Genomic DNA, 23688 nt, shown 5'->3' with positions numbered 1-23688 from the left:
AGCAGAGCAAAGCCCTGTGACAACAAACCGCTTTGACAGGCTACACATGCGTAATCTGTCGCTCATTGGTTAATTTTAACTTGGCGCTCCAAAAATCTGACTTCGCCTGCGGGATGTTGTCTCACTCTGTATCATTGGAATTTATATAATGTCTACTCACTTTGCTTACAGGAAAAGGGTCCTATGGACTTAGGAATGGTGATTCTTACAAAAAAAAAAAGTATGTGGGCCATTTTTGTAGATAATATTATTATATATAATTTTTGTTAAAACTTACCGTTTTCGAGAAAAATCCAAAAAGCCAAAAATTTTGATGTTTGACTTTGAATAACTTTTTTAGCACACATGGGATCTATGATCTATGGGGACTTTTGGCACTTTATTTCTACTGGTGTACCCAAGGTCTCTACCAGAATTCGGCTCTGTCAAAGTTTTTGTTATTCGATCACTACATTTATGTCTATTTTGAGCCGTGACGTTCAGAAAGTGGCGACATCTGCCAATTCTAATCAGTTACTGTCAATCCTTGGCGGTAAACGTAAATGTTCTTGTCAGCGTAATTTTCTCAGTTTATTTTCTTGCTCCATTTTTCACATTTCGTGTTTGATTTACCAATTTTTTCGTGTTCAGTTTCTCACTTTTCGTGTTTAGTTTCTTAGTTTTCGTGTTTATTGGGTTATAAACAATTTGTGTTATTTATTTGTTATCTGTAACAATGGGTAGACGCTGTGCCTTGTGCAAAAATAAAGACTTATCTCTGTGTGAAATACCTCCAGATCACAACACTAGAAAGGAGTGGTTCGAGTTCTTCAAAAAACACTACAGTAAGTATTTTTTAGTCAAATTTACGGTAGACACTTTTCCGATCCACTTGCAGATGCATTCAAAATAACGATTTCACTGTAATTTGCAAGAAGCATTCCAAAGAAAAATGTTTCAAGAAAGTTGCTACATGAGTTTTCAAATTTTCAGTTCTTCCATTTTTCTAATTACAATTTTTCGTTTTGGTTTTTGTTTTATTTATTTTTAAAATTTTTCGCTTTTCACTGTTCGGATTCCATCATTTTTCTTTTTTTTTTTCAATGTGAATTTTTCCAGTTTTTGGAATTTTCAAGTTTTCAGTCTTCAGTTTTTGGTTTTTCAATTTTAAACTTTTTTAATAAAAATTCCAAAAAAATGTATTTTATTCTAATGTTTGATAACAAACAGCAATCTATTTCAACATATGTACACATTAATTCATTATTTACATACTTGTTTACAACATAGGAACTGATTGATTACATTTTTTAGATACACAGGTTTATCGAAGTCCTTGGTTGGAGTAATCATCGTTACATTACTAGTAATAAACTTATAAACTACAATATATGTACATATCTCAACTACAAAGTAAAAATATCCCTCACATGTCATGATACTTTTTTTAATAAACCAGCAAAACTATGATTAAGTAAGAAAATACGACAAGGTTGCAGTCCCTCTTCGGTATTTTTGCTCCAATTCAGATTTTTACATATTCTATCAACAACTATTCCTAAAAGAAAAGCTGCTTCAATTACGTACTTTGGTTTTGTTAAGTGTTTTTTCACCTGTGTACCAATTGTCAAGAAGAAAGATAGTTTCGTAGTTGCCATGCTTGAGCATCTTCAGTATTTGGTCACAGTAAATTTCCCGCTTCCTCTCTGAATCAAACTTTGTCAGTTTGTCAAAAGAGTATGTTTTTGGGAAATCGTTGTGAAATGCTTAAAACACTATGAACAAATTTAAACCCCAACTACGACTTGGTACAAAATGTTCATTTTTGTAATGCAAACCTAGTGGATCTATATAGTGATAAAAATATTCAACAATGGAAAACAACCTTGACGTCGTTTTTTGCTAATTCTGAGTAAAAGTACTTAGTTAAAAGGTATCATGGCACTTTACATTTCAAAATTTTTAATTATTTTGTCCTCGAAGCGCCGAACAGATGCAAATACAAAAACGCGTCTTGAATGCGTGAACAACGAATCTAGCGCTGACATTTGTTAGACATGAATGCTGCATCCGTTGAGCGATCTTGGCAAAAAAGACACACAGAGACGAAATAAATTACACATTAAAGCAACCATTTACAACACTACTTACAAATAATAAAGTTATTATCAAACTCATATTAGAACTAGAATTAATTGTGCGATGGAAAACTATCTCAATCAAAGTGAATGTGTTATTAATTTGTTAAATTATGTTACATGTGAACGGTTTGGCCATGTAAATAATATGAATCTGATTAAGATGATTTTCTATAGCACCATACTGTTTTCTATGCAGTGATTTCGGAATGTATGGACAATTTGTAGCTACTGCGATGACAAGATGAAGTTCCTGCTGATGGTGCAGGAATTGCGACTAAATTCTCTGGTTTGGAATTCATTTAGCGTAAGTTTTGCTGCAATTTTAAATATTTTGTGATACTGTGAATTTTAAAGTTGTAAAAGTTACCTTAAAACCCTCTTCTGTTGATATTGTCCAGGTCAGTTAGCGGTATTAAGCCCATTTGTTAAAACTTGAGGTTAGAAACCTGATTCCGCCTAAGATATATTTTGTGTTGATACAAAATTACAACACCAGTTGCTGTTTTTCAATTCGTTGTTTTGGCAGGCAGGAAAAGTCTATAATGCAAAATGTGATAAATAAATCTAAGTACTTTGGTAGGGAAATTTACCTCTTTTTGAAGCGGAAGTATTTTTCAAAACATTGTTCCAATATTAGTTCTTGATGAATAACAGAAATTTTGGTTCCAATTTTTTTTAAAACTATGGAAACACCTGTACTGGAATGTTAAACCAAATTTATAAAGTTAATTTTAAAATATTTTTACTTACCTTAGTTTATGTGTTTTGTTTGTATTTTTTTAAAGTTTGATAGTAGGACGTACGCCAGCTTTTGCTGCAGTTCTCTTCGTATTGTTGTGAAGGCCTCACCAAAAAAATTTGTACTGAAATTCATAGTTACATAACGCCAAATATATTTAGATAATGACTCACCTAAAGTAAAAGTTGAAGCTTAGCTGATTTTGCCCGAAAATATACTTGACAAATTTTCGTAAAATATTGACTGATCGAGTTTGCATTTATGTGGTCGTCAACTGATTAAAATTTGGAATAGTATCAAAATTATTTATGGAAAGTTCAAATTTTGTTTGAATAGAATAAAATAAATTTCATGGAAGTTAAAAAATCCGAAAATGGTACTTCAGAAAAAACTATAAACAAAATAATTATAAAATAAGTCGTCATGTCAAATTAGTTTATTCAAGTGAAATATGTGACCATCAAAGAAAGTGACTTATTTAGTTTGTGGCTATGTTTTCCATAGATGTGAAAATTTAATGAATCTCAAAAATAAGTTTAAATATAAGAATAGATAACTAAAAAAAAAATAAATAAATAAGTTAATAAGCAATACAAGTCTTTACAATATATGAAAACAGATGAAGGATATGTAGATATACAAAGATGTACATCATAAAATAGTGTTTTTCTTTTGATTTTGGTCTTTCATCAATTGTGTTCCACTAATTGTGAAATTTATTTCCTACTCTTATTAAATTAAATGTTTCTCAAATTGTTTGACCTTCTGTCAAAACAGTTTCTTATCTTTAACAAACCAATTTCGTCGCACATCAACCAATGTGGACAGCTCTTTAATATCCAACCAAACACTGTTAGAAAAATTTACTCGACTAATCAAATGGAGAAAGAAAATGCTATGCAGCGCACGTAAAAGTTAACTAAACAACTTGGTTGATGAAGACTTTGTTTAACTCTTACGGAAGATCACCAAGTAACTGTAGCGCAAACAAAGTTAAAGGTCAGCTGACAGGTCGTAATTAGTCGATTACGATTTTTTAAAACCTTATTGAATCACTTATAAAAAGATAATATTAGGGGCGCACGGACATATTTTAATGAACAATGTAAGATTTCACAGAACTGAAGAAATTCAACGATTGATACAAACCCATGGAGTTTTTCCTGTATTTCTACCTCGATATAGGACTTTTCTTAACCCAGTAGCTCAAAACTTGGTCGAAGAGTGGTAATGACGTGTGCAGCCCCCTTTGAAATCTACAGATCAAACCTAATTGGGAAACTGTTTAATCAGTGGAAAGTGATTATTAAAAGAAGTCATCCTAGAAACGGAGACGAATTAAATATCCAATATCCAAGTACACAATGCTTTTGACGCAATAATTTGTTGGGATTGGCTAAACAGAAATCAAATTTTGAACTTAAATAATTTGTTAATGATTATAGATTGACATATTTGTTAAAATAAATTACTTATGCTTGGGCCCTTGTAGCTAAAATACAAAATATTTATTAGAACTGAGGGAAAGTACCTATCTGCGATAAATTGAAAGAATTTTGACAAAGGGAATTATTTTTCGCACATGATATCAAAATGGCAAATACGGGAAAACGGTGTCAAACAGTGAAACATTTTCGACAAATAAAGAAAAACACTGTATTAAGAAAAAATTTTGTAGAAACAAATTTTAATTTTAATCAAACTAGGTAAAATTGGTCCAAGGCATCAGACAGGACATTTGTCGCTCCTGAAATACGGTCGAACAAATTCAGTTTTTTTTTAATTTTATTTTTTTTAATATAAATCCTATAATTAAAGTATGTAATAATATTTCTCAAAGGTAAAGGTAACATTGTTTTTAATAGACAGAACAAAATTAACGTCCCTGATGTGATCAACAAAATAACAATTAAAAAATGAGGCGGCGGATGGTAATAAAATATTTAAAGTCTGGCCCGGCGTAGAGGAGTTTTGGATCACCGTTGAACTAATCAATCGACAGATTTTTGGTGACTATTCGAGTTGAACCATCATTATTCATTTTATTAAACGAAAGGTTTTGCTCCACATTTTACTAAGTATTCGACAATTTTTCTGTGACCTTGAAAGAGAGCTGCGAAAAGCGGTGTCCAACCATTTATATTAGGGCTATTGATTTCGGCTCCGCATTTCACCAGGAATTCGACAATTATTTCGTAACCTTGAAAGGAAGCTGCGTTAAGTGGTGTCCAACCATCTTCACCAGCGCGATTGATTTCGGCTCCGCATTTCACCAGGCATTCGACAATTTTCTCGTGACCTTGAGAGGAAGCTGCGTAAAGCGGTGTCCGACCATATTTATCAGGGTTATTGATTTCGGCTCCGCATTTCACCAGGCATTCGACAATTTTTTCGTGACCTTGAAAGGAAGCTGCGTACAGCAATGTGTTCTCATATGTATTAGCTGGATTAATTTTAGCTCCGCATTTCACCAGGCATTCGACAATTTTTTCGTGACCTCGAGAGGAAGCTGCGTAAAGAGGTGTCTGACCATCTTTATTAGCGCGATTGATTTCGGCTCCGCATTTCAACAGGCATTCGACAATTTTTTCGTGACCTTGAGAGGAAGCTGCGTACAACAATGTGTTCTCATATGTATTAGCTGGATTAATTTTTGCCCCGCATTTCACCAGGCATTTGACAATTTTTTCGTGACCTTGAGAGGAAGCTGCGTAAAGCGGTGTCCGACCATCTTTATCAGCGCGATTGATTTCGGCTCCGCATTTCACCAGGAATTCGACAATTTTTTCGTGACCTTGAGAGGAAGTTGCGTAAAGCGGTGTCTCACCATCTTTATTAGCGCGATTGATTTCGGCTCCGCATTTCACCAGGCATTCGACAATTTTTTCGTGACCTTGAGAGGAAGCTGCGTAAAGCGGTGTCCGACCATCTTTATCAGCGCGATTGATTTCGGCTCCGCATTTCACCAGGAATTCGACAATTTTTTCGTGACCTTGAGAGGAAGTTGCGTAAAGCGGTGTCTCACCATCTTTATTAGCGCGATTGATTTCGGCTCCGCATTTCACCAAGCATTCGACAATTTTTCCGTGACCTTGAGAGGAAGCTGCGTAAAGCGGTGTCCGACCATTTTTATCAGCGCGATTGATTTCGGCTCCGCATTTCACCAGGCATTCGACAATTTTTTCGTGACCTCGAGAGGAAGCTGCGTAAAGCGGTGTCAAACCATTTTTATCAGCGCGATTGATTTCGGCTCCGCATTTCACCAGGAATTCGACAATTTTTTCGTGACCTTGAGAGGAAGCTGCGTAAAGCGGTGTCCGACCATTTTTATCAGCGCGATTGATTTCGGCTCCGCATTTCACCAGGAATTCGACAATTTTTTCGTAACCTCGAGAGGAAGCTGCGTAAAGCGGTGTCAGACCATCTTCAAGAGCGTGATTGATTTCGGCTCCGCATTTCACCAGGAATTCGACAATTTTTTCGTGAGCTTGAGAGGAAGCTGCGTAAAGCGGTGTCCCACCATAAATATATACGCGATTGATTTCGGCTCCGCATTTCACCAGGAATTCGACAATTTTTTCGTGACCTCGAGAGGAAGCTGCGTGAAGCGGTGTCCCACCATAAATATATACGCGATTGATTTCGGCTCCGCATTTCACCAGGAATTCGACAATTTTTTCGTGACCTCGAGAGGAAGCTGCGTAAAGCGGTGTCTCACCATATTTATTAATGCGATTGATTTCGGCTCCGTATTTGACCAAGTACTCAACAACTGTTTCGTGCCCCTCTCGAGAAGCTATTATAAGAGGCGTACTACCATCGAATTCAACACTAAAATTTACTTCATTATTAGAACTACTCGAAGATGAAAATAATATTTTAAACGCTTCTGCGTATCCGTGCAAAGCGGCAAAAAATAAAATATTAATTTTGTCTATTCGACTATACGAATCTTTCAGTTGTAATTTGCATGATTGCAATAATTCCAGTTCAGCTCCCAAACTATCACTTTCTTGTGCCCATGCTAAGGGTGTGATTTTATGTAAAAGATCTTGTTCTAATATTTCACAATTATCTAACAAAAACGATAACGCTTTAAAATATTCTTTCGTTTCTAATGAACTACTCATTATCTCCCTAGTTGCCTCAATAACGTAACCGCTAGATTCGGTGTGTACATTTATACGCCCTTGTCTTCGTCCCCAAGAACAAATGAGGTGTAAGGCACTTCTTCCACACTCATCTTTACGTTTTATTATTTTGTCGTCAAAGTTCTCCACTTCATCAAAATTTCTATATAAAATCGCAATGTGGACCGGTGAATTTGTGCCAGTTAACATGTCGAAGAAGAAACGTACGTTATTATACTTCGCATCAAAAAATATGTACCTGTGTATCATTTTAAAATTTCTAGAAAAATATAAGGCAACAAAATATTCGGCAAAGGAAGCATGTGCAAATTGCGGTATGCCGTTTTGTAGTCCAGTCACGATACCGACAGTTGCGAAATCTTCAGAAACAGAATCTATCTTTTGCGAATAATCTATATTTAATTGTTTCAAAACATCTTCAGGAAATATTACTTTGAGCGCCAACTTTTCATACTGTTTTAATTTCTCTTCCTTCTTTTTCTTTACTTCTTCTTCCCAATAATCATTGTTTACGGGCACTTTATCTCCGTAGAAAAACTTAAATTTTCCTTCAATAAAATACCGGTACATGTCAGTCAGGAGAAATTTATTGTTTAATAAGTCTAAATAGTTTTCCTTGTTTTTAAGTAATACGTCTGTAAGCATAAAAATTTGAAGGGGGATTCCCAATATATCTATATGTTTTGTAAATGCAAACGTGGATTTAATTTTGTCGATGACTGGTTTCACATCTACAGGCTTAATAAAATTGTTAAGACGTTTCTTAATGTAGTCCTCTTGCTCGACTTCGCTGAGCTGATTGATACCCACGGACAGGGTATCAAATTTTTCTTCTAGAGAAGATCTCAAATGTTGCCTTGCAGTAACCCACTGAATGCAATCTTTTTGTGAAAACATAAGAATGAGATCTAAAGTAGAATTTAAATAGCGAGTAAATATTTCATCAAGAGCGTCCCATACATAAACCACATTGCGTTGCTTTAAACACATTTTAAAAAATTCTCGATCGAGTCCAGCGTGATGTCGATATTTTTCGTTTAAAATAAATGTTTCGAATAGTTCTAAGTGTGATTTTTTAGACTTTGCTGAATTTTTAAAGAAAGACATAACATCTTGAGCACTCAGAATCACGGTCCAATATCTCGCACAACAGTTGTTTTTTAGACTCTTCGTTAACTCGGTTTTGCCCATTCCTGGGTCACCTGTTATTAGATGTATGTTGTTGCTGAATTCGGAAGACCAAATTTCGTTTTCGTTTTTGGAACGACTACGTAATTTATATTTTCGCAGTTCATTAACTGAGCCTTTGCTTCCAATCCATTCTAAATTTTGATCGTTGAGAAATTTAAAATAGTGCACAGTTGTGGATTCTGCTGTTTTAGAACATATTATTTGAAAATCAGAATCACTGCAATTTTTTTCGCTCCTTATAAAAATTGGTTTATCAAAAATTTTGGGGTCTGTATTACTTAAAAAACCCTCGATGTCTGTTAGAGTATACTTTTTAGATATTTTCAATTGCTGAGAATAACCTTCGCAATTTAAAATGATAACAGTCTTTCGATTAACATGTTCTAAATATTTAATGTCTATAATATTGACTGACAAATATCTATCGATATAGAGATTGGGAAAAACTTCCTTTTGTCCATCTATATGCCATGGACCATTTGCCATCTCTAAAAGTTTTTCCACAGTAACATGTTTGAAAATTTCTTCATTTTTGTCGAAAGCGGTCACTAACTTAATTGCTTCTTTTCCTTGTATAGAAATGGTGAAATTTTGCAATACTTTTTCATACAATTCGCCTTTTGATTTCAAGTTGGGTAAGTTTTGAAAGACAAATCGTTTTTTCATCCATTCTTTATATTTTCCTTCGCCAAGTATAATAAATTTTGCATCTGGACAAAGTTTAATAGCTTTCTCCATATTTTCGTGTTCTTTCACAATGAGTGGACATTTCTCCATCAGCCAAAGCAACTGTGTCAACAAATTTGCATCCAGATTTTCGACACCACTTATGTAATTTGAAGAAAGAGAATAAAGTGATCGAACTTTGTTTAGTTCTTTGAGGTCAATGTTTTGGTTCAAATCTCCCCACAAATTTTTAACTGCGTTGCTGCCTTTTTTTCCCAACAACGTAATGTCGAACAGACAAATAGCCTCCCGAAGTATTTTCATTTCGTCTGTGACTGAACCAAAAACAAATGGTTCGATCTGAGATGAAAGCAAACGAAGTGCTATTGCATGTTGCATCATTCTTTTGTTTAGTTTTTCTTTTTCTTTTTCTTTCAAACTCCATTCCGATATCATGTCGAAGTATTTCTTGAAAGTTTCTTCATTAGAGCAAAACATCTCAGTAAATTTATCCATTGTTGATTTTGTAAGAGCTTCAAAACGTTCTTGGTTTGTGTAAAGACGAAAGCACTCGAAAAATGTTTGGTACTGCTGAATTTTTTCAGGATTTTGTTTAGTCCATTCGTCCTCTACTATGTGAAATGTATGATAATAATTTATATTTTCAGAAATTCTTAAAACGTCGAAATCGTCTCCTGAAACTGTCTTTTTACTGACCTTCACGTAAAACTCTTCCCCTTCTAGTTTAAATTTCGTTTCTTCCGAAGTTTTAAATGTATTTGTGGTAAATAATATAAATTCTTGCACTTCGTCTTGAACCTCTTGAGCAGATTTGAAATATTTGATTAAACTAAAATCTCCCTTTTTGTTTGCCAGCTGCTTTATATACAATTGTCTTTTTTCGTTACTGTGTTTCAATTGCAGTGCCTTTGTTTTTATTCCGCTATCCGTCTCAATTTCAATAACCACGTCATCAAAATCACCAAAATTTTTATCGTTCGAAGAAATGCAGAAATCTCTTATTTCACTGTCGCTTACCAATTGTAGTGCGACTTTAGCGGTAACCAAATCTTCGTATTTTTTTCCCTTGTCGGTGGTTCCTGCTCGTTTTTCAAAAAGCTGTAATAGAAATCAACAATGTGAATAAATCGAAAATAGTTGCAAATCATTTAAAAATTAGACTTCGAAATAGTTCTAAGTTTTTTTATGCTTTTGCTGATATAAACGCAGACAGGTCTTGTTTGAGTTATTTTTTCTGATACAAAATAACGGCCAAAACGTATATTTCATCATAAATAAATTTACCTTATCCGACGTAGTTTTATTTCTTTCGCCATCTGTTTCTCGTCCAGCCCAGTTCCCTGGAACTATATTTTCTTGGGTATTTCCCTTAATTTGATGACTGTCTTCAGATAGAGCAGCTTGCTTGTTTGTAGTGTCTTCTATTGCTATTAGATCTGTCTGCTAAAAATAATTTAATAAACAAAATTATTATCGTGTTTTCGCAAAAACATTGTTAAAATTATTCTAAGTAACTTTAACAATTAACTAGAATAATTTTGAAACTAAAGTTTCAAAAGTTTCATCATTTTTCTTAGAGCTGAAATAATGGACCGTGAATAAGAAACATGAAATTTTCGAGACGATGATATTTGGTAAAAAAATTGATCTGAACACATGGTGCACAAAAAAATGGAAAATTTTAGATTTTTCTTAATATGTTTTAGAAGTTCTCTTGTAAAATTGTATAGTTTTAATTAGTTACTTCCCGAGCGTAAGTGGTAAAAGGCTAACCAAAATTTGTCTAATCATCCCCACCACTAATGTGTCACTTCAAAATTGTACTAAGTAAATGGGTTTTAAATTGTATAAAATAACATAGCCCTGCACATGTAGTTTACGACTCCGAATTGAGGTTTTACCCGAAACGTTCAGATTTTTGAAAAAAAAATCAAAATTATAAAACAACATTTTGCAATTTAATTTTTAATCTGCTAACCCGAATGCTTTGAAATGTTGTAGATGTTTCAAGGCTATAAAGAGCATCATAAATCTTTAGTCAAAATATATTTGGTTATCCCCTCCAAAAACTTGATGACGTCCACTCGACAATTTGCCAATAAATCCCATCTAAACTGTACAAAATATGATGAGTCTGTACTTGTGATTTATCACTCCATTCATATTTTTACTTCCCGAGCGCAAGCAAAGGAAGTATTGTAATCGAGTCCGTCGGCCGACTCTCTACTTTTATGTTTTCTCGATCTTTCATGACCACTAGAAGACGAAGAAATAGGTCTCCCATTTCCGTCTGTCTGTCCGTCTGTCCGTCTGTCTGCCGTCCCGGATTTTTATTAGACAGATAATCTCCGAAAGTACTGGACCGATTGTTGTGAAATTTTGTAGTTATATTAGGAATATCATGTAGATGGTAAAACGCTAACCAAAATTTGTTTGATGAGTCTGTAGTTGTAATTTATCATCCCATTTATATTTTTTGAATTTGAATATACCGCGTGACTCAAAAAAAAATGCATGAGCAAATTTATTTTATTGATTTACTCAGGAACTACGAAACCGAATGCTTTGAAATCTACTGCGAAAGAAAAAACAATAGGCATGCAGTCGTCACGTTTCCGACTGCGAGAGAAGTACTGTCTAAGCTCTTTAGACCAATTTTTAATTTCCTAAAACCGAGAAGATCATAGGAAAATGTAATTTGCACCTCTGTAAAAAAGTGCCCCTTTATAATTTCACTTGTTTGCTGGCCTCGGCTACGCCTCAACTACCAAACTGCAGACATGCGTATAATACGCAGTTTTTCGTCCTTGGTACATCAATAACTACCGGGTGACTGTTAATAAATTTGATTTTTTTTAACAGGTTGGCAAACTATTTAAAATTTTATAATGACAAAACTGATTTTCAAAGAAACATAAGTATATAGCAGCTACCATCATCTTAACCAATCAACACATTTGTTACGTGTGCCCATGTCAAAATTGACAACTGTAAACTAAGGTACTAGCATTTTTTGCCAAAAATTTGCTTCTAATTAACTATTGATATCGACTAAATTCAAATACATATTATCGATTCATCAAAACGTCCAAATGCCTTATTTATTTCATCTTGCGTCATAAAATAATTGGTATGTTCAAACTGTAATATATCGCATAAAACCAAAGTAAATATCATATATTTTGGTACAGAAACTCACTTCTTTCGAAAAAGCTTCCCTTACTTTTCCATCCTTTTCTTCACGAATCTGCTTCTTTTGATGTGTATGTTCTTTGGTACTTTCTTTAATTTGCTGATTATTCCAAAATGCTAAAAGTTGTTTGAATGAACTACCTTCTGTTTGTATTGGATCTGTCGGCTGACAAAGTATTTAATTAGTGACATTTACATATTTATTTATGTATCCTAAAAATGTATGTAATTAACGAAATAATTTTATCTACTCTTAAACGCACATTTAAACATTTTTTTGCGAAGACCATGTAAATTAAAATAGCATCAATTGTTAATCACAGAGCGCTTTGGGTCTATAAAGACAGCAGTAGTCTCATACTTGGTCGAAAAATACTTTCTTTCGCATAATTTGGAAGAAAAAAAATGGAGTTTTTTTATGTTTTTTACTCTAAAATTTTATAGATTTAGTACACTTCTGCAGGGGCAAACACCATTAGATGCGTTTATCTTGAACTCCGCAGTCAAGTTAGGTATTTATTTTTTTAAAGTTGTAATAAATCTAAACAAACATTTGTTCTTTGCTGGCCCAAAGATACAATACCTTTTTTGAGGAACATGCATTCTCTTCAGATTGCGAAGTATTCATCTCTTCTAAATGTTTTCTTCGTGTTCTATTTTCTTCTTTCCGTTTTAAATTTTCTTTTAATTTTATAATTTCTTTTTTTAAATTTATAATTTCTTCTTCTTCAGAACTCAAGTCCATGATGACGTTGAATGTGTTTGCTGAAAAAAAAATTAAAAATTATAAGTACTAATTAAAAAACATCTCTCGCTGTCAGAACACTGATACTGGTATATGTGTCAGTTTTGGACAATAAAACTAAAGAATGGAAGCTCTATTATATTAGCGCATTATTTTTGGAGAAGAGGAAAGAATGTTGTTCGGACAAAAATCTGCTCTATAACAGTTAAAATTCGTAACCTGGGAACGATAGTATTATCTTAAAAAAGAAAATTTTATGTCTATCTACTATCAAATTCAAATCTAAAATTTAAAGTATTCCAGCAATTACTACCAAACATTTAATGTAATTTTGAAAAGCACTTTAATGCCCATATAGTTAAAATTAAAAAAAAATTGGTTTTTTCCTTGCATTTATTTTATACTAACAAAACTGAGGACAGGATAGTAGCCACTACTGTCAACCTCCGACAGCACATATACTTAAAAACTGTTGCAAAATTCAGCTTTTGTCTTTGAGTACTGGCATTTCTGTCATATGTCTAACTATAGTACATAGAATATTCACAAAAAAAATGGTCTAAAGTTATTTAAACAGAACTTTAAATATAGCTTCTTCCAAAAATTATAAAATGTAATTTTGTGAATTAGACTATTATTTAATGATATCCTCTATAAAGTTAAAATAAAGACATGTGTGTGGATTGTTAAACTACAGGTAAATAAACATCGAATACGTATGTTTCAAGCGAATTTTTTCCTAACAAAATCTTGTGATAACGTCACCAACATGTTAGCAAAGGCACATATAATTTGAACTTGTGCAACGTAATACTAATAATAATAACCCTGTATAATAAAAGATTGGGAAACATGGGATTCATTATTTCCAACTCACCCTGTATAAGTAATTTTAAAGCTTGCGATTGCCTTAAAACCAGTGCAAGATTTCAATTTAAAAAATGTTGTTATTGTGTAATTTTGTTTTTTTTTAAATCTGGATGTCTCGGGTAAAAAGTCAAGATTTATATCATTATATCAGGATTTGCTCCTGTCTTCAATCTTATGAATGATGATTTTAGTGGAAAAGTGTGGATGTATACGGCTTATCACTTAAAAAAAATTTTTGAAAAAACTGTAGTCAAATGGGATACCAATTTCATTAAATAATAATAAATTCAAACCGTTGCAGAAGCTCAATTAGATGTTTGATTGCGATTAAATTTTTAACACGACGTTAAAATACCACGTGACCGACTGTACGCCAATCAGACGTCGCTAAACTCCTCGTTAAATGCGTGATTAACTTTAACTTTAATTTTTAACTGATTGTTTATTAAAAATCCGTCATTCATTTCTGATATATATCCACTTAATTCGCAAACGTTATATAAAGAAATACCAAAAATAATCTAAATTTACTGTTTTCTTAATGCACTATCGTAGTTTCAAAGCCTAGCTGTCTACCAATTCTGGTTGTCTGCAAGAAAATTATACTTAATTATATCTAATTTTGATGCTTCTATTTTAATAATAATATTTACTGATTTCAACAGGAAGAAATCCTAATTACAGAAACCAAATAAACTTAAAATATCTATAATACAAACAAAATCGAGAAATGAGCAGTTTTTTATTTGTTAGCCAAAAGTAATAATATTAAATTTTCAAATGGAGAATCACAGCCCGCGTATAGGTACATGTAATTTTTCTGGTTTAAAATATACAATTTAACTTTGCAGTTAAAAATGTAACAAATAGCTTTATTAGTTTCATTATTTAATATTTGCAAATTAATGCAAATTTTCAAAAAAAAAAAATCTCACCAACGTTGTTCCTTGTGTAACTTTACGTAAAATTTGGTCAAATGTTCGATTAACACTAGTTGTGTAAGTTACTATTTCCATATCCTTAGCACATGTTTCTTGCGAAGGTCACATCTCGTCGCCCGAGAACTTGTTTGATCTACAGACCACAGCGCGCTCAGGCAACTGTCGACTCTATAAGCGTTCACAAGCGATTTGGTTGATTTGGACAATAATTTCTACGTGAAATAGTTGTTCGGTCGGATTTTATAACGAATAAGTGAACATTTTTGGTATATATTTAGATGGTTTTATTTACAAATATAATATCACATGTTACATATTTCACTCACTTGACATGCAACTATTTTTTTGTTTAAGTCGAAGTAAAAAAATTGGGATACTGAAATTGGCCAAAATCGAAACAATGAAAAGTTAAAAGATAAAAAATTGCAAATTCAAAAATCTAAAAGCGAAAAAATAAACAAAAACGAAAAAACAGAAAAGTAGAAAACTGAGAAACCGAAGCAGTCCAAAATAAACAAATCGAAAAGGTACAAATTGAAAAACTGATAAATCGAGAAAGTTCAACAATCAAAATATCAAAACAACCAAATCTCGATAAATCGCTAAATCAAAACTTTGAAAAATCGAAAAATTTTAAAAATGAAAAATTTAAAAATCGAAATTTTGAAAAAATCTAAAAATTGAAAAATAGAAAATCTAAAACCATAAAGTCAAAAGATCAAAAGATTAAGAAATGTAAGCAATTGAAACATTCGAAAACTTGAAAAATTGAAATATCGAAGAACTGAGAATCTAAAAAATTGAATAACTAAGAAATCGAAAAATCAAAAAAGTATAGTCTAAACATCGAAACTTAGAAAATCGAAAAATTGAAAAATCAGAAACTTGAAAAATCGAAAAATTGGAGAATTGAAAAACTGGAAAATCCAAACAGTCGAATGTCAATTAATAAGAAAATCAAAACATCGATTAATTGAAAAATCGAAAAATTGAGAGTTTATAAAAGTCAAATTTGAAAAATTGAAAAGTCGAAAATTTGAAAACACGAAAAATTCGTAAACAGGAAATCTAAAACCGGGAAGTCGAATAATCGAAGAATTGAAATGAAAAATCGAAAATGGAAAAATCTAAAATTTTAAAAATTGAAAAATTAAAATGTCAACAGTTTGAAAAATGTAAAATTTAAAAATCGAACAATTGAAAAATCGAAAAAGTGAAAAAATCGACACATCGAAAAATCCATAAGTCAGAAATCGAGAAGTCGAAGAATCCAAATATTGAAAAATGAAAGAAAAACAGCATAATGGAAAAACTGAAAAATCCCAAAACTGAAATATCCAAAAATTAAGAATCTAAAAAACTGAAAAATTGAGAAACCGAAAAATCAAAAAATGAGGTCGAAAAATCGAAGCTTAAAAAAATCCAAAAATTGAAAAATCAAAAACCCGAAAAGTCGAAAAATTGAAGAATTGAAGAATTGAAAAATCGAAACAGTTGAAAATCAAGTAATGGGAAAAATCATGAAAAATAAAAGATCGATTATCTGAAAAATCGAAAAATTGAAAGTTTGTAGATGTCAAAATTGAAAAATTCAAAAATCGAACATTTGAAAAAACGAAAAATTCAAAAACAGAAAATCTGGAACAGAGAAATCGAAAAATCTAAAATTTTAAAAACTGAAATATCTAAATATCAAAAAATTGAAAAATGTAAAATTTAAAAATCGAAAAATTGAAAAATCGAGGAAGTAAAAAAATATCGATACATCCAAAAATCCAAAGTCAACAATCGAAAAGACGAAGAATCGAAAAATCCCGAAACTGAAATATTGAAATACTGAACAATGAAAGAAAAACTGAAGAATAGAAAAACTGAAAAACCAAAACTGAAATATCCAAAAACTAAGAATCCAAAAAAATTGAGAAATCGAAAAACTGAAACCTTAAAAAAAATTGAGAAGTTGAAAAATCAAAAACCTGAAAAATCGAAAAAATAAATAATTGGAGAACTGGAAAATCGAAATACTCGAATGTCAAGAAATAGGAAAATGGAAACATCGATTAATTGCAAAATCGAAAAATCCTAGAATTGAAAAGGAGAAAAATTGAAAAAACGTAAAACTGAAAATTAAAAAATTGTAAAATCCAAAAATTGAAAAATAAATAAACTGAAAAACGCCAAAACTAAAATTTCGAAAAACTGAGAATTCGAACGTTGAAAAGCCGAAAAATCTCAATGTCGAAGATAAAAATTCAACGTGGATTCTTAAACAACAAATTCGAGACTATGTTACTTTTTAATATTTAAAGTAGTTGTCAAGTTATTTTATGTTATTATAAAATGCATGAACATAACTGAACAATTAGTTTTTCCGTAAAAATTATGGTCGAAACCGGTTAGGATGTGCATCAGATCACGGAATATGGCTTATAGATGAAATCGTTTCTGAACGCTTATTAGAGTCGACATTAGCCTGAGGACGCTGTGGTCTGTTGATCAAACAAGTTCTCAGGCGACGAATTTAATACTTCCGGTACCATAAAAAAAGATAATACAACTCGAGTTTTGGTTAAAAGAGTCGGGGGAATTCCGTCAGCAAAATGCCAACATAACCAAAATCTGTTTTTCAGCGTCAAACATCAAAGAACAAATTTCACTGGACAGTTGGCTACCTACGTCTTAAAATAATTAAAATATCTATTTACAGACAAGAGCAAGTTGTCTCTTGCTTTTCTAGAGAGAGCTTTGATGCCCTCCTACTACTTTATGTTTGAGTTCTCTTCCTGTACCATTTACTTTGTGCTGGGTTTTCGTAAATTAAGTTGAAAAGTGTAAAAGTGTTTTAAAAATTGCTTATTATCTAGTATTTTGTGCGATTTTTAAAAATACTTAAAGTCAAGTCGTCTTTAAAGAACAAGTTGAGGGAACGAACGAAAAACACATACGTTTTTCAAATAAAAAACGGCGAATTGTTCTATAAAGCCTCTAAGAGAATTGTAAGTGTAAATTCCTAATGTTGCACAATTCAGTGTGATGTTGAGAGATCTTTCTCTAGACAAAAAAATGTCTTAACAGACAAAAAAAAAATTTTTCTACAGAAAATTTTGTAAAACATCTAATTTGTTATGCAAATATTAACTATTTAGGATTAGAATCGCTGATTATGTGAAATAATAACATAAATACAGGGTTAGTATAAAGTGCCGGAAAGGTCGAATAGCTTAGTTATTTTAAAAGTTCTTTTTCTTAAATTTGCTTTGGATATATATGTGGTTGACTTTGATTTTTTTTTATTTTTTCGAATCCGTATAAATAAGTATGTCGATAATTTCTGAAATTGGTTTTTTATTCTGCACCAAAAAATATCAATAAATCTGGGTGTTCCATTAAAACAAAAAGAAATTAGGCGTTCTTGTGTGTGAAACCGAAAGCGATAAAAAAAGACAAAATATTGTAATCAAGGCGCCATGTTTAACTATACATCCACACCAAATTTCAAAATTATAGATCTGAAAGAGAACCAGACGTTGCGTAGAATTTGTTTTTCCTAAAACTTGCCCTAAAGCGCCTATTTTGCCATTTTCCTGTCTAAACCCACAATTGTTATCGCTTTTGCCTTTTTTTTTTTAAGTCTAAAATTCGCTCTTTATTTATAAGAAGTACCATTAGAATACAAATTTGGAGATCTACCCGAGGTAGAAATGCAAGTTTTAAGTCTGAAGTGTTGTACTGTACATATTATTGATTCTGAAAGTGTAAATATCAAAGCTTCTTCTGGTTTAAGCATACGTCAGCCTTATCTCTTTTTTTTTTTACTCAAGCATCTGAAGAACCTTTCGTGAGCCCAATAGGCGCTAGCCTCCGCTCAAAGAATAATAATAATAATAATAATAATAATAATAATATTGATAGAAGCAATGCAAGTTATAATAAATTCGTTAATGATTATTACGTACAATAAAAAATACGCGTAAGTAAATTCTAACTGTAATTTTCAACTTACCCGTCAGGAAGTTCACTTATTTTTGAAATTTATAATCACAAGAACTTTTGTTAAATATGTTTACAATTAACGTATTACTTTATTATGGTAAACTTTTAAGTCATCCGTATTACAATAATCAGCTTTTTTTTTTTAATGTTGTCCTTATATACTATATTCTAAAGGTGGGGTTAGCATATCTGATAAGTTTGTGTTATCAAGAGAAAGACCTTCAAGATCTGGAAACTCTAAAACCTGATAAATGACTAATTTAATGTTTTCTCCATGGTTTTTTTCCATTTTTCATACGTACGCAGATTTAGATTTATTAACGAAAGTAGCAATAAAGAAAAATAAAATAAAGCAAACAAGAGATCAAGTAGTAATATGTAATTTATGGCGGGGCGAATAGCTATAATATTAATTTAACACAAAAAATAATCTTCCCAAATTAATTTTTGTTATTACTGATAACTACGGCGTACTAACTTCAGGTGTTTGTGGACGAAATACCATTGGATGATTATGAAGTATAGCTCAATGTACTTGCATGCTTAAATGAGAGTGAGTTTCTTTTAGTTTTTTGTTTAAACGTCGTAATAAATCAATAAACACGTCATCCACTGTTATATTGGACATAATTTACATTTTAATTTCATCGCTTTTTGGTTACATACTACAAGTAAATACTTATTCTAAAACCTAGATTTAAGACAACGATAAACATGAATTGTTTATTGGCGCCTTGGTTGAAAAATTTGCAACCAAATCAAGAGATTTTATCTTATTTAAGTAATAAGTCATATTTATCTACTTGTTTCCATTTGCGTCATATAGCGACGATATGATCTATTTTCCAGGAATTGGTTTCTCAATTCATTCATATTCAGAACAGTACAGAAATAAAACAACATTGGCAGTCAAATAGCAAATACTAATTACATGCTAAAACTTTTTGTACATCTTCTCCTGATATTTTTTAATTAAAAAAATTGGTGCGGCCGTGATGATTTCGAAATAAAAGAAGTGGACTGTATTTTTGTATTTTATTGTCCACACAGCTGGACTGCTACCTAACGAATGACAAAAAGAATTTTATACAAAATAAGAGAGGGGACTTGTCCGTCCACCCCTTATGGCACGAGCCACCACAGATAGATGTGGCCGCCAAGGTCCGCCGCCGACAAAAGCAAGCCGCCACAAGGTGCGGCCGCCGGATTGCTGCTGCCCGACAAAGAGTGCCGCCGACAGGGAAGCTGTCGGTGACACAAGCCGTACCAAAAATAATCGCCGGAAAGTTGTCACCATTTTGTCGGAAATTTATTGGTGTTTTTGACGGCTGGCACAGAAACCGAAATTAAACAGAAACCCTTATGTAACAAATCGCACAAGTTCAAAGACATTGTTCTCCAACATGATTATTACCTCATCGACGTCAGTGAAACATGTTTAAGCTTTTCTTAAATTTGAAATTTAATTTTTTTTTTAAGACGAAACCTTTAACAGCTCTGTTGAGTACTTATTGATTAAACTTAAGATAAACTCAAAGGAAATTCACGTAGGTACTTTGTACAGACCACCTGATACTAATTTTAACAATCTAAATTTGCTAATTTGTCATATCTTGTTTGGCACATCACGTAAAGTTTCAGGCATCAACGAAAAAATAGAGTATGTACACAAGGTTAACAATCTTGAGGTTATATTCGATTCTGAATTCACATTTTCGTCCCATGTGCCTCATATCTGTAGAGAGTGTTATTTAAAATTTAGGCAACTTATTACTCATAAAAATATTCTAAATGAAAAAACTAAACTTTTACTTATAAATTCGTTGATTTTATAATATACCTCCGCACTTCCAAGAAGTTTTCAAAGTTAATGCTTGGTGTGGAATTGATGGTAACCTCGTTATTGGTCCATGCATCTAAATTTTTTGAAGAATATTTTACCTCAACTGTTGGAAAACTTAAAGCTGGACATACGAAGAATAATTTGGTTTCAAAATGATGGCGCTCCCGCTCATTATCAGAGAGACGTTAGGAAGTATTTACACAGAGCGTTTGAATCAAGACTTATTGTTAGAAAAGAAGAGTACGCTTGGCTTGCACGGAGCCCTAATCTAAATCCATTAGATTTTTTTCTTTGGGGGAAGGTGAAAAATGACGTTTATAGTGTCCCAATCGAAAATCAAAACCACTTACGTGAAAGGATAATAGCATCATGCAGATCTATAACTCCCGATTTGTGAGATAGAGATGGTAGAAATTTTGAATGTAGGATAAGACTTTGTGAAAATAGGGGAAGAAGGCGTTTTTAACATTTATTATAAATTCGTTTTCATTGTAATATGATCCACTAATAAATTGAGTATTTATTTTTCAATTTTGTCATTATTTGACATTGATATCTTTGTCATTTTTTTTCTGTGATTGCTATTTTTGCTTATTAAAAAAAATAACTTGGACGAAGTCGTCTCTGGGGTGTATAATATGTTGCCTATGCAAAAATTGTCAGGCTTGAACAGATAAAATGAACATCCTGTATATATTTCTAAAACTAATCCGAGAATGACGTCTACAATATGGAGTAGCTTAACTCCTATCTCTAAATCATGGAGCTCTGAGCCCCAGTTCAAAAAGACGAACTGTTCAAAATTTACTATGACCATCTATTATATCTTTCACTAATTCCATTTTTAATTACATGGTCATTAGCTTCGATGTTGGTAATAATTGCCATGAAGATTACCTTTATCATAATGAATCTTTTTCTCTTGAACCTCGAGTTTATTTAGAGGCTAGAGAAGACTCCCTAATCACCAACGATAATTGCCAACTAATAAAAGTTTACAGTAACATTAGTAATCGTGTTAGGAATCAACCGAATACGTAACTATAAATTATAGAAATTTTAGCACACCTTTCAATGTTAAATTAGAAGGAAGCGATTTGTTTAAATTGAATAGAACAGGCACTACCTTTACTAGTCAGTCTGTGTTAGAACCACATGAAAGTTTATATTCTACTGTCCATTCAAATTATTTACCGTCTTTTAATTTAAATTCAGATATATGTTTAAATAAGTCAAAACTTGTTAACGATACTGATTTCTCATTGTATGTCACAACACTGTAGAAGATTCATGACTATCATCAGTTAAACTTAGCTAATAAAAGTCTTAAAGAAGTGACATCCCTTATCGAAGAGAACGAAAGAAATGCTGTCCACTCATCCACACTAACCCATTATTCATTTCTATTTTATATGTTTATCATCCTAATACCATTTTATATCATATACAGGGTGCCGCATCCAAATCTGAAGCAATCCAGCAATATTGTCTTCAGATTTCAACTCAAATGCTAATCAACACGCGTAGGAATTTTGAAGATCGGCTTACTTACTGTATAGCTGCAGACAGCAGTCTTTTTGAGCAATTCTTGAAAATAGTGGCAATACTTCTCCAGATTCGTACAATATTTCATTACTTCATTCATCAATAATTGTTAAGTTTTGTTATTATAATAATAATACTTTATTTACCTTCAGAAAATATTATACAGAAAAATAGAAAATATTTAAGAAGGGATTGTCAAAATAAAATAACACTACAAACACATAGCACCAAAATAGTGCAAAAAATACAAGATGGTTTCTACATATTACACGATAACATGTACCTACTTACAATGAACTAATAGACGCTACACGCTTTCTTAAAAAAGTCATTAAAATCATAAAAATTTCTATCCAAAAGAAATATTTTTAATTTAGCCTTGAACGTACGCAAATTAGGTGCATCTTTTATTTCATAGTCCAAGTTGTTAAAAAAATTGCAACAATTGAAATGTAAACTTCTTTGAAAGTGGGCTGTTTTGTGTTGAGTTGGCAATAACAACTTCTTGTGTCTAGTATTGTACTCATGATCTGTTCGAGTTTGACTGAACTTGTTAATATTTTTATATGTTTAACATAACATCTCATAGATATATATGTTTGGTAATGTTAAGATTCTGTGCTGTTTAAAGGCGGATCTACAAGAGTGCATACTTTTAATTCCGGCTAAGATTCTAATTGCCCATTTCTGTAAAATAAAAACTCGTTGAAAGTCAGGAGAGTGCCCCCAATGAATAATGCCGTATGTTAGAAGACTTTGGAAGCAAGCAAAGTATAGTTGTTTTACTGTAGAATAATTACACTGTCTGGCTACATTCTTGAGTGCATAACAAACCGAAGATAATTTCGAGCATAATTGATCTATATAAAGATTCCATTTTAAATGATTGTCAAAAACGACTCCTAATAGTTTGATGGAGTTGGAGCACTTAACAAGCGTCTTATTTAAATTTAGCGTAATATTCTGAAAGTTTGTCATGTTAGTAAAAATTGTAAAGGCAAGTTTTTGATTGTTTATCCATAGTTTGTTTTTACTGACCCATTGTTGCACTAGAGAGAATACCTCCTGTGCCCTTCTAGTAATGGCATTAACGTCTGTTCCAGTAATAATGAAGTTGGTATCGTCAGCGTAGGACATAACGGTGCAATTTGACGTCTTTTTTACCAATTTTAATAAGTCATTAATAAAAATTATGAACAGAGTCGGTCCGAGAATTGATCCTTGAGGTACCCCGATAGTGACAGTCGATTCTCTAGAAAGAGTGCTATTTACAAGCACTTTTTGAGTTCTGTCTGATAGATATGATTGGAACCACTGTAAGGCTGTACCCCTTATCCCATAGCGTTCTAATTTGTGAAGCAGTAACTCATGACTTACGCAGTCGAAGGTCTTTGTAAAATCTACAAACAATCCGAGGCAAGAGATATTTTTGTCCATACACTGGGATATTTGGCTAAGGTAATCTGCCAGTGCAGTGTCTAAGCTTTTGCCTTTTGTAAAACCATGTTGGGAGGGATCACTTATTTCGTATTTATTTAAAAATGACACAAGATTGTTGTTTATCACATGTTCAAAAATTTTTGATATACTAGGTAAAATGCTAATCGGTCTATAAGTAGAGACTACGTGACGATCATTTTTTTTGTGAAGTGGAATTACTATGGCTTGTTT

General features: G+C 32.2%; 2 protein-coding genes across 5 annotated transcripts in view; both read right to left on the bottom strand.

The window, feature by feature from the left end:
- LOC135138748 (uncharacterized) overlaps positions 1-23688 on the bottom strand; it is a 140947-nt gene that overhangs the window by 39746 nt on the left and 77513 nt on the right. The window contains exons 6-8 of one of the 4 annotated variants that reach the window (XM_064068749.1): positions 2711-2818; positions 2488-2657; positions 1167-2434 (exon numbers count right to left, since the gene is read on the bottom strand). The exons of 2 other annotated variants lie outside the window; for them this stretch is intronic. The gene's annotated coding sequence lies outside the window, so the exon portion shown is untranslated. Of the gene's footprint in view, positions 1-1166; positions 2435-2487; positions 2658-2710; positions 2819-23688 lie in introns of those variants that run through there. One more of the 4 variants, XM_064068750.1, reaches the window with a different exon arrangement.
- LOC135138741 (uncharacterized) overlaps positions 1-23688 on the bottom strand; it is a 50166-nt gene that overhangs the window by 17953 nt on the left and 8525 nt on the right. Inside the window, exons 2-6 of the mRNA XM_064068733.1 lie at positions 18640-18654; positions 12664-12845; positions 12088-12246; positions 10173-10331; positions 5555-9986 (exon numbers count right to left, since the gene is read on the bottom strand). Of these exons, the coding sequence (XP_063924803.1) occupies positions 5555-9986; positions 10173-10331; positions 12088-12246; positions 12664-12845; positions 18640-18654 (4947 nt within the window). The remainder of the gene's footprint in view (positions 1-5554; positions 9987-10172; positions 10332-12087; positions 12247-12663; positions 12846-18639; positions 18655-23688) is intronic.

This window comes from Zophobas morio, unplaced genomic scaffold, assembly GCF_036711695.1.
Source record: "Zophobas morio isolate AGI-343-1 ecotype UQ-CSIRO unplaced genomic scaffold, CSIRO_AGI_Zmor_V1 ptg000030l, whole genome shotgun sequence".
Lineage (NCBI taxonomy): Eukaryota > Metazoa > Arthropoda > Insecta > Coleoptera > Tenebrionidae > Zophobas > Zophobas morio.
Note: the sequence above shows the minus strand (reverse complement) of the source record. Positions and strands in the feature narration are given on the sequence as shown.